The sequence below is a fragment of the Oratosquilla oratoria genome, chromosome 15 (assembly GCF_046742065.1).
Source record: "Oratosquilla oratoria isolate Oo_2021 chromosome 15, ASM4674206v1, whole genome shotgun sequence".
NCBI classification, from domain to species: Eukaryota; Metazoa; Arthropoda; class Malacostraca; order Stomatopoda; family Squillidae; genus Oratosquilla; species Oratosquilla oratoria.
In genome coordinates this window covers 22,635,532-22,656,406 of record NC_134791.1, presented here as the reverse complement: position 1 = coordinate 22,656,406, position 20,875 = coordinate 22,635,532, and the positions used below count along the sequence as shown (strand labels likewise).

Here is a 20,875-nt window from a genome sequence, read left to right as displayed (position 1 = left end):
CACTCTGTGTGGGAAGTTATTTTTTTTTTTTTAGATCTCTTCTGTGTGTGTGTATTTACCTAGTTGTATTTTATGGGATGAGAGCTATGCTCGTAGTGACCCGTTTTCATATCTCTCCACATCCAGTTTATTCTTAAAATCTTGTATAGTTTTGGCACTCACTGTTTCACCGTTTAGTTTGTTTTCTTTATCAATATTGTCACTCCAGTGTCACAAATTGTAGTGTTTAGTTACTACATAGTGGTGAAGGCACAGGTCCGAGAGAATTGGAGTTTCAATAATTCAATTCTCTCACCGAAGTGTGCCTTCACCACTATGTAGTAACCAAACACTATAATACTACAAATAACAACTTCATGGGATGGAGAGTGCATAGAGAATAATAAGATAGAGGGTAAGGGTGGGAGTCAGGTAGCGAGAAGGAAGAAGATGAAGATCGACAAATGCTAATGGAAGTAAAGGCATTAAGGAGGAAGATGGGTAGAGTATTTCAGTGTTTTATTGAATGTAAAAGAAGATAGATGTTTTCATTGTGGCAGTGGGAGACGCCAGGAAAATGGTTATGATAGGAAAGGAGAATGAGGGTGGTAATGAGTTGGAGGCAAGTTTAAAAGGAGATAAGTTAAAGGAAGTGGATAACTAAGTATTTAAGGTAACAAGTGCCAGGGAGTTGTGGAGTGAGGGTGGAGGTGATCCGAACAGTGGGCAAAAGGCACAGATGATCCTTCATCCATGTGGAGCAAAGTTGGGAGGGATAACAAAAGGGTTTTAGGATGGATCTAGGATTGTTGTTGTTGTTGTAATTCCCTAGACTTCATCCATAAGGAGCAAAGTTGGGAGGGATAACAAATGGATTTTAGGATGGATCTAAGATTGTTGTTGTTGTAATTCCCTAGACTTCATCCATAAGGAGCAAAGTTGGGAGGGATAACAAATGGGTTTTAGGATGGATCTAGGATTGTTGCCTTGGTGTAATTCCCTAGACTTCATCCATAAGGAACAAAGTTGGGAGGGATAACAAATGGGTTTTAGGATGGATCTAGGATTGTTGTTGTTGTTGTTGTTGTAATTCCCTAGACTGTCTGGCCAAACAGTCCTGTCTCCCTATGGAATGCTGTGGTTGGAACAAAATTTTCCCACAAATCCCTTATAGAGTGTATATTGTGCTGTTGGCATACATAATTGTGTACAATGCAGTCTTTCATAATGTGCTGGTGTTAGTATTGAGGGGGGTGAGGTAGTATGTGTGAGCAAAATTTGACGCAGCCCGAAGGGATTTCTCCCTGTCCTCTCATTTTATGCAATGGGGGGACGGAGAGGGGGGGGGTCGCCGATTTAATGAAGCGGCCTTGCTGTGGATGTGCTGTGTCTTGCGACACTGCTTCTGACCCAGGGCAGTGGACAAGGTGCAGGGATGACCCGTCATTCAAGAGGTGCTAAGATAAGAGGGAGGGTGGAGGGGTGTGGAGTGTATTCAGGGATGGAATGGGTGGGAATGATTTTATGCCTTTTTCTTTTTGGCTACCCCCCTTGTAAGGGGGAAAAAGCCTTGGTATATGTATGTATGTATGTTAGTATTGTGTGGGCATATGATTCGTCTTTGCCAAACACCCTTGTAAGGGGGAAAGGGCCTTTTGATATATGTGTAAATATGATCTAAATCTAATGCACACTTCTAATGTGACTTACCTCATCATGGGATTGTTGTGCATCTTCTAGCATTGGTTTGAGGTTGAGGAGCTGTTCTACAAACTCCATTACTGTGGTTGGAATGTTGTAGGTACTGACGTCTGTTATGGCTGTCTTCAGGGCTTCCAGTAAAGGCTTCATGAAGAGAGACACATTCGAATTAAATTTCTAAGTGCAATTCATCATTCAAAATAAATTTAAAATGAAATTATATCATGAAGACTATATTATTCTAAAATACACTTGAAAGCTAGAATGCAACCATTCAAATTAATATTAATGAACCTAATTTGTAAATGTATACAAACAACATAAACGTAATCACAACTGAAAAACTTATCAATAAATACAGTGTCCATGGTTTCCTTGAAACCCACATCTCCCAGGTAATCAACAACAGCCATTAGATTGGCCTACAAGACACCTAAGGAAGAGATATTATGTCACTGTCTGCATAAGGCTTGAGTGGGGCAACAAAGATAAGGTGTTCAATGTACTGTGATGGGTTTAGGGAAGGTAGGGCTTGTGTCGATCAGATTTTTGTGGTAAGGTAGATTTGTGAGAAAGCTTTAGCAAGGTGAGGATGTTTTTTGGGCCTTTATGGATTTGGAAAAGGATTATGACAGTAGACAGGAGATGTGAGAGGTTTTGCAGATATATAGGACTGGAGGAAAGCTGTTAACCTCTTGAATATGATGTCATCTATTTATGCATCATGAGCCACAAGTGGGGTACATGAGGATGCTGGCATTGACTTCCTGATTATATTTATTTTGTAGTTGTGGCTAAGTAACCCCTGTATTCTCTGAACAGGCCTGATGACATTTTCTGTGACATTATATTTATTCAGGGTGAAAGAGAACAGGGAGGAGGGTGGAGAAGAGTGGAATATATAGGAAATGAAATGGGTGGGAGTGGTTTCTATGCCTTTTTCTTTTTGGCTACCCCCCCCGTGTAGGGGGAAAAAGCCTTTGGTATGTGTCGCTTGTTTGTGAAAACGTCGTCATAACTCAAAAAACTGAATTTTTGAGTTATCTATACAGACATATTCATCTTCAAACACGGATTTTTTTGGTAACAGTGTCATATCTGTAGCTCAAAAATTGACCGCTAGGGAGTGCTAAATGTCCCAACGACATAACCTTAAATGTTCCAACTTGTTCCAACAAATATTTTAAAGAGTGTAATGAGAAATAGACATTTGGGAATGGATGCGAAGAGGAGACTGTATGAAGGAGTGATTGTGCCAACAGCACTGTATGGGGCAGAAACGTGGAACATAAGAGAAGAAGAGAGAAGGAGTTTGAATGTGTTTGAGATGAGGTGTCTGAGAAGTATGGTGGGGGTTACTAGGCTGGATAGAGTGAGAAATGAGGAGGTGAGGAGGAGAACAGGGGTGAAAAAGGATTTGGGAGAGAGGGTTGATGAAAGAATATTAGGATGGTTTGGACACATGGAAAGAATGAGTGAAGAAAGACTAGTAAAAGAGGTATGGAAGGCAGATGTGGAGGGAGTGAACATGAGGGGACGTCCTAGGATGAGGTGGATGGATGGGGTGAAGGGGGCTTTGGGTAAGAGGGGAATGTCTGTTGAGGAAGGAAGGGAGAGGACGGAAGACAGAGGTGAGTGGAGAATGGTTGTATATGGATGATGTTGTGACTGCATGAGGAGGAATAGGCGGGGGGGTGGGGGGTGGGTTAGTATGTGTGAGTAAATTTTGACGCAGCCCGAAGGGATTTCTCCCCATCCTCTCCTTATATGCAAAGGGGGACGGAGAGGGGGGGTCGCCGATTAAATGAAGCGGCCTTGCTGTGGATGTACTGTGTCTTGCGACACTGCTTCTGACCCAGGGCGGTGGGCAGGGTTCAGGGATGACCCGTCATCCAGGAGGTGCTCAGATGAGAGGAAGGGTGGGAGGGGTGTGGAGTGTATTTAGGGATGAAATGGGTGGGAGTGTTTTTATGCCTTTCCTTTTGTGGCTACCTCCCTTGGAAGGGGGAAAAAGCCTTGGTATATGTATGTATGTAAAGATTATGATTGTTTCAACTTCTATAAACTTTAGAGGCGTATTTGATGCTCCAAAGAATGTTCCACCTATGGTGTTTGAGCGCTTTTTATAATATTGAGAGCGTTTTGAAACTTTAAAATGCCTCTCCTGAAAAATTCGATATTTTGAGTTATGACGACGTTTTCGCAAACAAGCGATGTATGTATGTATGAAAAAGAACAAGTATAACAGCAGTAACTTTAAATGTTGTAATGCGCATATTGTGATGTATCATCATACATCAGGCAACCTGATATGTGTACCAATATTTGACTTGTATTAAAGAGGTTAAGGACAGTCAACATTTTTTACGTGAGTAGTAGAGTTTGTGTTGGAATTGGAAATGGAGTGAACAAGTGGTTTGAAGTAAAGGTGGGACTGCAACAGGGATGTGACATGTTGCCATGACTGTTCAAGGTGTGCATAGATGAGGTGGTGTGAGAGGTTAAAGGCAGGGGTAGGCTGGGGCCTGGACTGTTAAAGATAGAGAAAAGTAGGAGGTGAGCTAGTTGTTGTTTGCTGATGACATTGTGCTTGTGGTAGGGTCAGAGGGATTAAAGGAGTATGCAAAAGGAGAAAATTGAAGGTAAATGTGGGTAAAAGTGAAGTGATGAGATGTACAAGGGGAGAAGGTGGCAGCGAGTTGGAAGTAAGTTTTAAAGGAGACAGGCTTGAGGAAGTGGATAGCTTTAGTTATTTAGGGTTATATGTGGTAGGTTAGGGAGGAGTGGAGGTGGAAGTAAATTGTAGACTGAGAGAAGCCAGTAAATGCCTTGGGAGATTAATAAGTGTCATGAGAAATAGGCATTTGAGTGTGAATGCAAAAAAGAGATGGGACTGTATGGGGCAGAGACATGGAATTTAAGAGAGGCAGAGAGGAAAAATGTCTTCGAGATGAAATGTCTGATAAGTATGGCAGGGGTTACATGATTGGATAGTGAGAAACAAGGAGGTGAGGAGGAGAGCCGGGGTAGAAAAGGAGATAGCAGATAGGACTGATGAAAGATTATTGGGATAGTTTGGACACATGGAAAGAATGAGTGAAGAAAGATTAGTAAAAGAGGTGTGGAAGACAGAGGTGGAGGGAGTGAACTTGAAGGGGCAACCAAGGATGAGATGGATGGATGGGGTGAAAGGAGCACTAAGGAAAAGATAAATGTCTGTTGAGCAAGGCAGGGAGAAGACAAGAGATAGGGGTGAGTGGACAATGGCTGTGTATAGACAACACTATGATGCAAGAAAGGGAGAGAGTAGGGGATGGTTATGTATGAATGATATTTTGATGGAGCCTGAAGGGATTTCTCCCTGTCTTCTCTTTTTTCTGTTTGAGGGGACAGAGAGGGAGAGGGGAGAGGTGATTAAGTGAAGTGGACTTGGTGTGGATGTGCTGTGTCTTGCTACTTCTGACACAGAACAGTGGACAGGATACAGGGACAACCCATCATCCATGAGGAGCTATGATAAGGAGGAGGAAAAGGTGGTGGATGGGAGTGGAATGGGTAGGATTTGGTACTTGCCTTTAGACTTGGCTACCTCCCTTATAAGGAGGGGAAAAGGTCTTGGTATATAGATATACAAGCCATATTCTGTATTGGTATTGTTTTAAAGCTGGATGGTGATCTAAACACAGCTGTACCAGGATGGTTTTTGTCTTAGGAGGTACTTCTCTTTAGGGCTGATGTCTGGGGGAATCTCATGGGGTTGAGGGTTTGGTGGTCAGTCTTGTAGTTCTTGTTTTGTGATGTTCTCTTAGGCTGGTTATTGTGTATTTTGTTATTATTCCTAAGGCTTTGTTTTGGGTAGTTCATAGGCTGTCAATCTTTTCTTGATTGTAGGGAGCCATATCAAGGAGGTAGATTCTTATGAACTATTTGTATACTGTGATTAGTTTCTTGTTGTTGACCAAAACCTTTCCTTGCTACTTAGACAAATAAACAACCAAATCAAACTAATGGAAAAAATAAAATACCTCAGACAGGAGTGCATATTTGGCATATGGGATGAGACCTATGAGAAGTTCTCTTGTGTCAGACAAGGGCAGGGACAGCTTCAGCCAAGCATTGAGTGTCTTGAGAACGGTTTCCTTGATTACATTACTAATCTGTGAGGCATGCATCACTTGGGATATCAGGTTCAGAACTGAAAAGTAAAATAACCAGAGGTGGAACACTCTCATAACCATAAAAAATATTATACATTACTTTGTTAGCTTACCTTATACCAAACTATGCTACAATTTTTAGGCTATTATACATGTATGCACGCACACACATCTCAGGTCAAGGGCAATGTAGTGAGACACAGCACTTCCGTAGCAGGGCCCAACAGCTGCAGCTGATTTACTTGTCCTATTTGACACATGGCCAGCCCCTTCCTCATGCAATCAAAATAATTTACAAATCAAACAAAAATATCCCTTCAGGTCAAGGCCCTCTTTTGTTCATTCAAAATTTTCCTTTATTCACTCCAACCTTTTGCACTCTCTCTCCCTTGACTCACAGCCCATTTTATCCCCATTTATCGACCTCATTCTTGGACTTCCTCTCAAGTTCACTCCATCTACTATTGTTTTCCAAATTAATTTTTGCTATTCTTTTCTCTTTCCATGGGCCCACACCATCTCAGTACTCTTTGACCTCAGTCTTGTATTGGTAACAAAGGCTGGCTCAGACGATGTCATGGTTGGGTTTGAGAGGGGGCTCTGGATGGAGGGGTCGCTGCAAAAATCCTTCCTCCTCACCAACAAGACAATGACTGATGTGATTAATTCTTGGCTTGCTGATAAGCTCTGCCCTTTTCCCACTCTTCGTAGGCAGACAGAATTTTTGGTGCAAAACCATGCCACCTGTTTGGGTCTTTCCAGACTCGACAAAAGTACTGTCTGCCTCACCCTGGGGGAACAGTGCTTTTGTCGAGCACTGTATATACATACTTCAATCCACTATGACAGTAAAATGGTTATGAGAATATCATGGGAGAACAAAAACAAACCTGGTTGATGGTTGTTTCTGACACAACCAAGGACTATTTGTCTATCCTTTCCACTAATGTTCATGGCTTCTTGCATGGTTTCCAGCTGAAAGGTAATATGAAAAATACCACTTAAAAACATGCACACACATATATATATATATATATATATATATATATATATATAATATAAGATTATTTTATCTATAACACTGATCTAAGATATAACCATCTTCAATTATGTACAAAGGCTACTGAAAATATGCAAGGCGTTCCAAAATGATCTGATAAAATTCATCTATCAACATAATTAGATCCACAAAGAAAACATCAATGTGGTACAGAAACCAAAACATTTTTGTTTTCTGGTTTAATGTTTCAGTTTATGAGAAACTAATGAATCCAAATGAGTAAGGTGTACCTTTGAATCTGTTTCAATCTGGGAAGGTGTAATTGTGGTTTGATTCATCAGATCAGTCTTTTCCATCAGTTTGGAAATGGCAGACAGGAGGGAGATAGGTGTACATAATGTCAAGCTTAAGAAGGGACTAGGTAAGAACTGGTCTACCAACAGAGTGGTTAACAAATGGAACTGACTTAGAAATTATGTAGTAAGTGCTGAAACTAATGGTTATTTCAAGAGATTAGTTAGCTTTATGGACAGGGATGACAAGTGATAAGGGACATGTTGCAATCTCCTCCATTTTTATGTTCTTACATGCAGATGATCTGACTGGTTTTAGGATGAGAATTCTGTGTGTTCTTTTTCTGATTATTAGAATTCTATGGTAGATGGGAGTGAAGTATGATAGGGATGGAATGGGTGGGAGTGGTTTTTATGCCTTTGTTTTTTGGCTACCTCTCTTATAAGGGAGAAAAAAGCCTTTTGTATATGTATGTATCAAATGTTTTGATGAACCCTTTTCCCTCCAAAAGGAACAAAAAACAGCTTACCTCTTCTGGTATTATTGTAAGGATGTTAAATAAAAGATTTAGGGCTGTTGAAGGTTCTATTCCTGATACAGTTTCAGGATTAAACATATTTATAATATCTTGTATGGCTGTAGTCCATTCCACTTGTATTGTATGAATAACGTAGGCACCCAGCTGAAAGAATTAAAAAACATCATAGTTTTACATCTCCAAAGAAATAAGTAATTGTAATAAAGTATATACTCAGCACTTTGGGGATGAAGGGTTGCCCATGACACACTACTTCAGTCGAAAGCAATGTAGCAAGGCACAGCTCTTCCACATCAGGCCCTGACAGTCGATTTACCTCCACCACCTGACTATAAGGCAACCCCCATGCCTCATCTACTCAAAAATTATGGGGCAGATGTGTGAGAAAGCTTTAGGAAAAGGTAAGAATGTTTTTTGGGCCTTTATGGATTTGGAAAGGGTTTATGACAGGGTAGACAGGAAGGCACTGTGTGATGTATTGCAGATATATGTGATAGGATAGGGACACCTTTTACCAATCTCCCCCACTCCCTCCCTCCACCTGTCCAAACCACCCCAATACTCTTTCATCAACCTCATCACCCATCTTCCCTTCCACTCCCACTCTCTCCTCACCCCCTCATTTCACTCTAAGTCAAGACACACACACACACTAATTCAAAACCACATAAAAATAAATCCAAAAATAATAATACATTAAATTATTACAATGAACATTAAATTTGTGATTACTTACGGACTTTATTAATCTATTGAGGACCACTTTTGAGGTATTAAACTGAGCAATAAGAGAGAGAATTTTGTTACGAAGAGGCTCATACTGCTCCCGAGGTAGCTCGTTCCAGTAACGAGATACTTTCATGTATACAGTGTTACCCGCAAAGAACTGGACTTCTTCAGGCTGAAAAATAAACAGGGGATTACATATATTAGAATAGCATATCAAAATTACTCTACAACTACTTACTGCCAATACACACACAAACACTACACATACATGCTAATGGGCCTTTTTCAATTGTAAAGGGTGGCTGAGTCAGTGGAGTACTCTACTGATGAGAACTGCAGCTGGCAGTCAAAATATATAGGTTTTTCTTTCCTTCATTCTGACATTGGTGTTTTAATGTGACATGTGATATATACATATACATATATATATATATATATATATATATATATATATATATATATATATATATACATACATGCACACAGATATAACTAGGGCTTCCCCCCCCTCCTTACAAGGGAGGTAGCCAAAGTCATAGGCATAAATCCACTCACACCCCTTTCATCCCCATATACTCCACTCCCATTCACCAACCCTCTCTCCCTCTTTTCTTGGCTCCTCCCGGATGACAGGTCATCCCTGCATCTTGCCCACTGCTCTGGGTCACAGGCAGCGCAACAAGACACAGCACATCCATAGCAAGGCTGCTTCATTTAATTGGCGACCCCCCCTCTCTCTGTCCCATGTAGAAAAAAAGAAGATGGAGAAATCCCTTCGGGCTGCATCAAAATATCATTCACACATACTCCCTCACCATCCCCCACCCACTCTTTTCCATACCAAAGTTTTTAAATATATGGTATTCAGGTGATATTTAATAACAATATAATAATGTTAAGAACTATCTCATTAGAAACTCTCCAAAAGAAAAAGAAGGATGTATTTACAGCATACCTTGTAAAGTGTGTGATTTTAAGTACAAAGGCCAAACAGGAAAAGACTTAAGCAAAAGGATTAGTCAACATAAATACAATATAAGAACGGGTCCAATGTCAAGTGGACTTTTCGTCCACCAAGAGAGTTCTCCCATATTATTGATTGGCAAAACACAAAAGTTATTGTATCATGTCACAACATTGTAGAAAGGAACATAATTGAATCATGTTACATTAGAATAGTTTTGAAAATATCAATTTAAGCTTAGGTTTGTATAAGTTTGATAACTTTATTATTAAAAAGATTGTAAATAATTCTTCTGGAGTTGGGTAACATTGGACCTTTCCCAGTTCCTCTACCACTATGTACATATTACAACCTTTGGTCATTTTCTGTATTCTTTGTACCCTGATGATGTCATACACAAAAACATTCGGTATTCAATTATTTCATTTTCCAAGTGGTTTTTGCAAGTATTGTTCTCACATGTGCTTAGTGATTTGTTTTGCGTATATGTATATATATATATATATATATAAAGTTATCAGGATGGACAAAAATTTGTTCCACATTCAAGACTCCCTGTAACTTTAACATATTTTTGTCTCTTTGATGCTTAGTACATACATATACCAAAGGCTTTTTCCCCCTACATGGGGGGTAGCCAAAAAGAAAAAGGCATAGAAATCACTCCCACCCATTCCATTTCCTATATATTCCACTCCCCTCCACCCTCCTCCCTCCCTCTTATCTTGGCACCTCCTGGATGATGGGTCATCCCTGCATCTTGTCCACTGCCCTGGGTCAGAAGCAGTGTTGCAAGACACAGCACATCCACAGCAGGGCCACTTCATAAATTCGGCGAACCCCCCTCTCGTCACCTCATGCAGAAAAGGAGAAGACGGGGAGAAATCCCTTCGGGCTGCGTCAATATTTTTTCTCATACATACTTCCTCATCCCCCATCCACTACCTCTCATGCCTCACAGCATCATCTATACACAACCCCTCTCCATTCACCCCTATCTTCTGTCCTCTCCCATCCTTCCTCCACAGACATTCCTCTCTTTTGTGATGCCCCTTTCACCCCATCCATCCATTTCATCCTAGGACACCCCCTCATATTCACTCCTTCCACACTTCTTTTACTAATCTTTCTTCACTCATTCTTTCCATGTGTCCAAACCATCCTAATACCCTTTCATCAACCCTATCTCCCAGTTCCCTTTCCACCCCTGTTCTCCTCCTCACCTCCTCATTTCTCACTCTATCCAGCCTATTAACCCCTATCATACTTCTCAGACATTTCATCTCAAACACATTCAAACTCCTTCTCTCTTCCTCTCTCATGTTCTATGTTTCTGCTCCATACAATGCTGTTGGCACAATCACTTCTTCATATAACCTCCTCTTAGCATCCATTCCCAGATGTCTATTTCTCATTACACTCTTCAATCCACCAAGACATTTACTCGCTTCTCTCAATCTACATTCTACCTCCACCATCACTCCTCCCTTTCTTGCCACATTCGCACCCAAGTATCTAAAACTATCCACTTCCTCCAGTCTTTCACCCTTAAGGGGGTACGCGACACCTGGAGGTCATTTTCTAAAATATTTAGAGTAAAGAGCTGAAACTTCTCAGGTAAATAGGTATCCATATTGCCTACATTTTAGGTGAAGCAGAATGGTGTATGTACACATGTACGTATACCAGTAGCGACATTTAAAAGTGCACAGCACCATTATTCGTGGACCAATTTGTTTTATTTTTTGGCTATGATTAGTCAGTAGGCACACCTAGGGCCGATCATTGAGTAATTGAACAATTTCCTTTATACTTTTGCATACAGGCATTTCAATTTTAATGTCTGGCAAAAATCGTGAAAAATACAATTTTTTTGCTCTTGTTTCCATTATTACTCCAAACTCTTTCATCCTATTCAAAATATTGGAACGATCGGCCCTAGCAGTTACTAAAAGTAATATTCCCTGTAAGTTTCATCTAAATCTAATGTATATTAGATTTTTTATGATTAAAAAAAAGTAGAAAAATATCGAACGGAGATATGGCAACTTGAAATATGAATATATCTGTAACTTGCTTATAGTTTCACCAATTTGACTGATTTTTTCATGGCTTAATTCTTATTATATAATAAGTAAGTACAGTAAAAATTATCAACATATTTTAATTATAAGTACTTTAAATATTGAAAAACTAAAGTATAAATATGTCACAGTAGTGACGACGCACAGACGACAACATCATATAATTTGCTTTTTTCCACCTTTGGCGGTTTCTTCATATGAAACCTCTCTGCTGGGGGTCTTCAGGGTATCTAAATCATTGGAAAGAGGTTTATTTTCCAGTAGTGGGCGCCTTCTCTTTCCTCATCAGATTCCCCTCGCCAATCTATGTTGGTAGGGCACCCCCTCCAGCATCATATGATGTCCCTTCTTCTTTCTTCTTCCTGTATAGCCTTGATCTTTTTCCTCTTGCTTTCTTCTTTGGATTTAATCTTCCTCTTTGAATTGTTTAGTCTAATGTTGTCCTTTACCTCTGTCACCGTCACAGAGGTGCAGGTGAGGGCGGTGGTGGAGTGAGAGGTGGTGAGATCTTTAGTCGTCTTTGACTGCTTGCCATCTTTAACTGCTGTTTTTTGTCATTGTGATGTTCTTTTGTTCTTTTTGCTACCCATGATGACTGTACTAAAGAGTAATATGTACTAGCTAAAGTAATAGATTGCAATGAGAGCTCATGAAACATGCGAACTTCCCTTTTCAGAGCTAGCCGGGAACTAACGCTTAGTTTCGCACAAAGTTGGCGAAATATTCTCCCTCCACCTTCCTTCCTTCCCCTCCACAATCGTATTGGCCGTTGATACACTGGGCGAGTGTAAATTCAATCAAATTTCAACGTTATTCGCTGCGCCTGAAGGTCCTAAGTGGCACGCCTCCCTCTAGTGTGGGTTGCGCCTTTAAATCTGTCCTTTTAAACCTCACCCAGGACCTTTAAATTGCGCGCGGCTGGAAAATTATTTGTCGGGATTTATTTCTAAGTGGTATACGAACATTTTGAACACAGTTTTGAAAAATGCCATATCTTGACCAAATTCACCCCCCCAGGTGTCGCGTACCCCCTTAATGCTCACCTCCAGCCTGCTGTCACTCTCTCCCCTTGTACATCTCATCACCTTACTTTTACCCACATTTAACTTCAGCTTCCTTCTTTCACACACCTTCTCAAACTCTGTCACTAACTTCCTCAATCCCTCCTCTGATCCTGCTACAAGCGCAGTGTCGTCAGCAAACAACAGCTGGCTCACCTCCCACTTTTCTCCATTTTCTTTAATCATCTCCAATCCCTGACCCACTACCCTTGCATTTACCTCTTGCACCACCCCATCCATGTAAAGATTGAACAGCCAGGGCGACATAACACATCCCTGATGAAGTCCCACCATTACCTCAAACCATTCACTCTCTCCATTTCTAATCCTAACACAAGCTCTGCTACTCTTGTGAAAACTCTTGACTGCTCTTAACAGCTTTCCTCCTATCCCATATATCTGCAGTACCTCCCACAGTGCCTTCCTGTCTACCCTGTCATAAGCCTTTTCCAGATCCATAAAAGCCAAAAAAATCATCCTTACCTTTTCCTATAGCTTTCTCACATATCGGTCTTACCACAAAGTTCTGATCTACACAACCTCTACCTGTCCTAAACCCACACTATTCCTCACCAATTACTCCCTCTGTTCCTCTCCTAATCCTCTCAATCAAGACCCTCCCATATGTCTTCCCAACTACACTCAACAAGCTGATCCCTCTGAAACTACTATACTCACACTTGTCCCCCTTTCCCTTGTAAAGTGGAACTATACAGGCACCTCCAGTCCTCCGGCACTCTACCCTCTCTCAAACAAACATTAAACAACCTCACCAGCCAGTCCACCATCACTGTAACTCCTTTCTTCAGACATTCAGCATGGTATCCATCCAGGCCAGGTGCCTTACCTGCTCTCATCATCTTAACAGCTGCTTTCACTTCATCCTTCCCTATTTCTCCTCCAATTTCCTCACTCATCATTCATTTTCTTAGCGCTTCCCACTGCAACTACCTCTCCCTCCCTATCCTCCTTCACATTTAGCTACTCCCTAAAATACTATGCCCACCTTCCTCTCACTGCCTTCTCTTCTATTACCATCTCTCCATCTGCACCTTTTACCTTGTCTTCTCTACTTGATTTGCCTCCTTTTTCTCTTTTAATTTCCTTCCAAAACATCTTTTTATTGCTTTCAAAATTTCCTGTCATACTCTTACCCCATTTCACATCTGCTCTCCTCTTTGCTTTCTTTATCTTATGCTTAGCTTCCCTTCTCTTTACTTTGTACCTCTCATATGATTCCCTCCTAATTTGCAGCCAATCTATGAATGAATGCTTCTTCTCTTCTACACATTTCTTTGCTTCCTCATCCCACCACTCACTACCTTTCCTTCTTTTTCCTCCTTCCCTCCTTGTTCCTCACACCATCTTTGCACACCTTATGACTCCTTCCTTGAACCATCCCCATTCCTCCTCCACTCCTAGTTCTACTCTATCCTTTACTCCCTCCCACTCCTCTTTCAGTTTCTTCTTAAACTCACTCTCCTTTTTTCATCATTTAAGCAGTAAATAAGTATATAAACAATAGAATAAATATGACAAGACAGCAAAAAAAAAAAAAAAAAAAAAATTCTACAACACTAGTCAGCCATACAAAAATGCAACTACATGAAAAATTAAACAGTCTCAGAGAAGCAGAAAAAAAAAATCTTACCTTAGATGGGTGAAGCAGCTGCCATGCAAAATTCCATGCCTGTGGGGAATGCTGTGCTTGCATAAGCCATGTGTTCAACCCAGATTTCGTCACAGGGTCTCCATAAAACTCCACCACCGTTCGTTCCACCTGCTCTGCTGAAATCTCCATCTCAGACACCTGATGGAAGAACAAAAAATTGCCAGGATGTAACACTTCACCCCATACTATTCAACACATCATGGAAGACTACATTATACACAATCACGTATGCAAACAACAAAACGTACACGCCATAAAGGATTTGTGGGAAAACCCTGTTTCAGCCGTGGCATTCCTTGGAGAGATGGGACTGCTCGGACAGACAGTCTAGGGAACAACAACAACAAATGAATTTGATTTTCATAATTACACTGGCTACTCACTGAGTGGCTTAGGACATCACAACTTGTGACAGAGATTGAGTTAATGGTGGTTCAAACCCTGCCACCAGTGAGTTAAACCAAGGAAATGACTCATTAAATTCCATGCAATAAAGTCCTCTGTAAGGGGCCCCATCCTAGCCTCTTCACAGGGGTGAGTTTTGTGATGTTAATAGAATCAATATTACACATATTACAATTTCTCTTTTCTTAGTTTCATCAACTTTCTCATCATAGTGTGCACATTGTTGGACAGGAACTAACAACAACTGGGGAGAGGGAGAGAGAGAGAGAGAGAGAGAGAGAGAGAGAGAGAGAGAGAGAGAGAGAGAGAGAGAGAGAGAGAGAGAGAGAGAGAGAGAGAGAGAGAGAGAGAGAGAGAGAGAGAGAGAGAGAGAGAGAGAGAGAGAGAGAGAGAGAGAGAGAGAGAGAGAGAGAGAGAGAGAGAGAGAGTGAGAGAGAGTGAGAGAGAGAGAGAGAGAGAGAGAGAGAGAGAGAGAGAGAGAGAGAGAGAGAGAGAGAGAGAGAGATCAAAAGCTCTGACACATCCTTCACACTTTTCTGCCTGGCACTTGATTTTATTAAAGATACTCATGAGTGAAAAAACTGGGTTCCTATTACAATCAGGGTTGTGGAGTCGGAACACAAAACCTCCGACTCCGACTCCTCTATTTTTGGCACCACCAACTCCGACTCCTCTATTTTTGGCACCACCGACTCCGTCTCCTCTATTTTTGGCACCACCAACTCTGACTCCTCTTCATGTAATTAACTGATTATCGCCTACATATTTTATAAAGCTTATACAACACACATACGCTCCAATCTTGAGTAGGCTTATATCATTATAACTGGTTTATATCAAAGAATAAAGATATATGTTATAGTGTGGCTTTCCTATGTTTGACCTCTTCATTAATACTTTATTACTGAAGTAGAGATTTTTTGAAAGGACATTGAAGATAATTCAGTAAAATACATACATACATATACCAAGGCTTTTTCCCCCTTACAGGGGAGGTAGCCAAAAAGGAAAAGGCATAAAATCATTCCCACCCATTCCATCCCTGAATACACTCCACACCCCTCCACCCTCCCTCTCATCTTAGCACCTCCTGGATGATGGGTCATTCCTGCAACCTGTCCACTGCCCTGGGTCAGAAGCAGTGTCGCAAGACACAGCACATCCACAGCAAGGCCGCTTCATTAAATCCGCGACCCCCCTTCTCCATCCCCCCCATGCATAAAAGGAGAAGACGGGGAGAAATCCCTTCGGGCTGCGTCAAATTTTGCTCACACATACTACCTCACCCCCCCCATCCCCCCACCCATTCCACCTCATGCATCACAACATCCATATACAACCCTTCTCCATTCACCCCTATCTTCTACCCTCTCCCATCCTTCCTCAACAGACATTCCCCTCTACCCCAAAGCCCCCTTCACCCCATCCATCCACCTCATCCTAGGACGTCCCCTCATGTTCACTCCCTCCACATCTGCCTTCCATACCTCTTTTACTAGTTTTTCTTCACTTATTCTTTCCATGTGTCCAAACCATCCTAATACTCTTTCATTAACCCTATCTCCCAACTCCCTTTCCACCCCTGTTCTCCTCCTCACCTCCTCATTTCTCACTCTATCTAGCCTACTAACCCCTATCATACTTCTCAGACACCTCATCTCAAACACATTCAAACTCCTTCTCTCTTCCTCTCTTATGTTCCATGTTTCTGCCCCATACAGTGCTGTTGGCACAATCACTCCTTCATATAGTCTCCTCTTAGCATCCATTCCCAAATGTCTATTCCTAATTACACTCTTCAATCCACCAAGGCATTTACTCACTTCTCTCAATCTACATTCTACCTCCATCTTCACTCCACCTTTTCCTGCCACATTTGCACCCAAGTATCTAAAACTACCCACTTCCTCCAGTCGCTCTCCCTTAATGCTCACTTCCAGTCTACTGCCACTTTCACCCCTTGTACATCTCATCACCTTACTTTTACCCACATTTATCTTTAGCTTTCTTCTATCACATACTCTCCCAAACTCTGTCACCAACTTCCTCAATCCCTCCTCCAATCCTGCTACAAGCGCAGTGTCATCCGCAAACAACAGCTGGCTCACCTCCCACTTTTCTCCATTTTCTTCAGTAAAAGAAAGTAAAATAAATTCAATTTAAATAAAGTAAAATAAATTCAGTAAAATAAAGATTCTAAAATGTACCTCTTGACTTAACTACATACTGGTACTGCTATGCGATTATTGCGATGGACATTAATCTGGTTCTGAAACCAATCTTATCGATACAAGTACAATACAAGATACAGCTGAACATGTTTGAAACGTGAAACCTTTTTTTCAACTTTAAATATCCTTATTTCAATAATTCAATGTTAAAATCATAATCATCCTACTGTTTGGCTACACAGCAGTGGGAGAAACCACCAAACTGATGGAGTGATGGAAACGACACATATGGAACTTGACAGGAATATTACAGCTCCCATGACTGTATCAACAGTGTAAAATGAAGGTGTTTATCTAATTTATTCAAGTAATACTTTGGATGTTTATCGCTCTATGTATAAACTTGAAAGCCAGCGTTGCACAAGGACATTCTGGGGGTTTAGTGGAATGACCACGAAGATAAGACGATGAGATTTATTACATTTTATAAAATGATTTTTTTTTATATAATCTACTTATAAGGAGTGTGCACTGCATAACTCTACAGACTAAACGAAGGTATTATAAAGCGTAAATTTAACTGGAGTCGGAGTCAGTATATTTTTACCGACTCCAGTGACACCATAATTGCTTCTGACTCCGACTCCAGTGACCATAATTGCTTCTGACTCCGACTCCACAGCCCTGATTACAATAAAGTTCATTGTATTCCAATCCTGATCTAAGGAACTGCTTTACAATATATACAACAGTAGAAAACAAAGCCAAGATACCACAAACCTATATATATATATATATATATATATATATACTGCATATATCAACAACCAACCAACCAACCAACCAACCAACCAATCAGCTCTTAACATACACTCTTATTTAGAAAACTAATGTCACAGCCTTGTTTTACTGGCCTACAATTTATCCCAATCTACAAAATAAACGTACATCTAGGTCTCTTGATCCCCTCACCAACCACCACTTGTGTGGATGTTTGAGCCCAGGACATAAAACCACTTCAGGAATTGGTGGTGTTTTATGTCCTAGGCCAATTACTGAAGTGGGTTTATGTCCTGGGCTCAAATGCCTGCACAAGTGGCATTTGGTGAGTGTTGGATTCAGAGACCTAGGTATAATGCATATCTGATATTACCTTATTATAAGAGCACAACAAACTATTTAGGACTCACATGAAAATATCTATAGCCCTGATTCTCTTTTGCAGGACTCCCAAGGCCCCGAGGTATCAGTTATGACCGAGTTGCCATCGCCTCCCCCACAATAAATAAATAAATAAAAAATAAATAAAAATAATAATTCAATAATATTAAATAAACAAATAACATAAAAATTATTAAATAAAAAAATAATTCAATCAATAAAATCACTGATGACAACCAACACTTCTATCCTTGAGAACAAAATTATGCTAAAGAGGTGAAGTAATAGGTGGTACAAGGAGATTTAAGGAGGACAGTAGAAATGAAGATTAGCAGAAACTAAATGTGACAAGCACTACTTCTTGAAAAGACTACTTTCTAATCACAAAATAAAGCTGCTTGAATCTGGTCTGTAGGGATGTCATTAAAGTCATTCAAATATTGCCTGCATAAAACTTAATGATATCAATGCTCCATTCAGAGCTAAAAAAAGAAAAAGAAAATGCACAATAAGTATGGTGTAAATGTTATGCAGTTAAAGACATGTTCTGTGTTTCTGGTGTGGTGACTACATCTGGGTATATGAAGCCTGTTTGCAGGCTGATTTCATGTTGGTATGGCTTTTGTGCAGGAGATTGACCTGAACATTGTGGGCTAGTGTGATTCTTGTGTGCGTTGGAAATATATTCTCTTCTGGATTTGTTTCTGGGGATGCTCAATCCAGTATGGCATTGTTTGGTCTTGAAAGTAGTTTAGTAATTCATGTCGGTGTTTAACTGTAGCAGGTTATTGGAAGTTTTCAATCAATGTGTTATGTGCTGCATTTATTCGTGTGTCCTGTACTTATGTAAATTATTCAATCTGTTGCCCTGTAACTTTTTACAGACCTGTGGCTCCCACTCTACTTTAGTATTTACCTAGTGATAGGGTGTGCATGTGTGGATCTAAGAGCTTGTATAAACACACATGCCATATGTCCTATGCTGCTCTATGACAGGGATTTTTGTTTCTGAATTCACATGGTTTATTGGTACTCATTTAGTATAGCTTATCATTCAAGATTTTTTTTTTTTGCACTGGCAATTGATTTCTCTTGTATTCCTTATTGTTATGGGTTTTCTTTCTATTCTCAAAATATTAGACAATTCAAAATTATCCTTGTACTGTATTCCACTTAGTATGACATCCCTATAAAATGTTAACTGCTACCTATAGCTCATGTAATCATGAAATTTAGTGCAAAAATAACCTTAGAACCATTACATCTTATTGACAATGCAAAGAAAATAGTTGATTGTTATGAACTGCATCGTCTAGTGATTCTATCCTTATGGATAATCTCACACTGAACGACATATTAAAAGTTGGAGAAGTTTCTCAAGAACATCTTACCCAAAATAGAAAAAGGAATCTTAGTAACCTTCCTATTACAAGCTGGGGGCATGTCCTTCTCCACCTTTGAGAAGATTATTTACTTAATGCTTTATAAGCAACAACAATGACTTTACATGTTCTCTAACTAGCAACACAGACCTAAGGTCATCATATTCAAAGAACTGATATTTATGCACATAAAAATATAAACATGCAAGGACAAACACACACTGATATGAGGGACTAGGCTAACTAGTAATGATCCTATTTACAGGTGATGCTAAATTGCATACAATATCCCATGAAAATGTAGATACACAGTTCTATGCAAGAGTCATTAACAACAAACAAGCACTACAGCCCTGACTGCCAACACACCAACCCATATACAGCCTCATAGAAAAATCCCTCCTAGCATAAGCAAGAACCACACTACATTCAAGCTACCATCCAGAATTAAAATAATACCAACACAGTAAATACCTGGCTACAAAAACAAACTGTCCCAAGTGGAACCACAACATAGAAGACATTGAATACATATTCCATTGCTTCACCCTAGCCATATCCAGACAACATTTCTTCCTTGAGTGACTTATGGGTCCAATCCAGTGGATGTTGCTGGTTAGCATGGGTCTACGACGAGATATCTTGGGCAATGGATTGAGTGACTGACCAATAACAAATATGAATATAAAAAAACATTGAAAACTTGAAAAATTAACCCACTCCCAACAAATGAAACAAATGGAGTAACCCAAGAAAAATATCTTTACCAAAACAGCAATTATTAATAAGAATTTCTACAAAATAAGATCCAAACTCACAGCTCCAGAGTAGTAAAATAACTGAAGATATACAGAGAATGACATTAGTAACTGATAAGATATAAAATATTTATCTCAAAAATCTTGGCCACAGATGCAACCAATCACCGAAAACACAGAAAACCTTTTACTACTATACCCCACACTAACAACCTCCAGATAACAACATAAGTGGTCTTGCCAGAAGGCTGTTACTGCTTTTCTGGAAGCAATGGATTAACTGAATAATAAGTAAGCTCTGCCCAATTGTAATAAGCCATTTACTGAAAATTTCAATCACTCTTGGTTACACAATATTCCATCAATCTGGAAAACAGCACATATAATACCAAACAAAACATTATAAAATCCAGCATCATACAGACCAATCTCATTACTATCCAAGCTGACTGATAGACCAACTGTATAAAGAGACATAATTACTATAATCTGCCCACCCCCCTAAACTAACATGGATTCAAGGAGGGACGCTCCAACAATACATTTCTTATAGACATCTAACAAATGATGGATGAATTCAATAAGACTACACCTCCACTTGAGGAACACAATTTGGATACATGTTTATTTGTTTCATCTTGTATACATGCATATCACTACTTCACTTTATATCTCTCTGTGTATCAGACATAGTAAAGACTTCATTTGTTATTGATTAACCTTAATAAAATTCTAAAGAGAACAAAGAGTGTTTCCGTAACCATCTATCCACAAATAATAATCTAGACATAACCAAGGCAACTGATAAAGCTCCTAGAC

The 20,875-nt window shown here is 40.0% G+C and overlaps 1 protein-coding gene across 3 annotated transcripts in view; it reads right to left on the bottom strand.

Moving 5' to 3' along the window:
- cdm (importin-13-like protein cdm) overlaps positions 1–20,875 on the bottom strand; it is a 79,746-nt gene that overhangs the window by 25,952 nt on the left and 32,919 nt on the right. For 2 of the 3 annotated variants that reach the window (XM_076198695.1, XM_076198697.1), the window contains exons 2-7: positions 14,159–14,317; positions 8,406–8,570; positions 7,661–7,813; positions 6,728–6,812; positions 5,706–5,875; positions 1,690–1,824 (exon numbers count right to left, since the gene is read on the bottom strand). In XM_076198695.1, the coding sequence (XP_076054810.1) occupies positions 1,690–1,824; positions 5,706–5,875; positions 6,728–6,812; positions 7,661–7,813; positions 8,406–8,570; positions 14,159–14,317 (867 nt within the window). Of the gene's footprint in view, positions 1–1,689; positions 1,825–5,705; positions 5,876–6,727; positions 6,813–7,660; positions 7,814–8,405; positions 8,571–14,158; positions 14,318–14,427; positions 14,507–20,875 lie in introns of all 3 variants that reach the window. The other variant, XM_076198696.1, reaches the window with a different exon arrangement.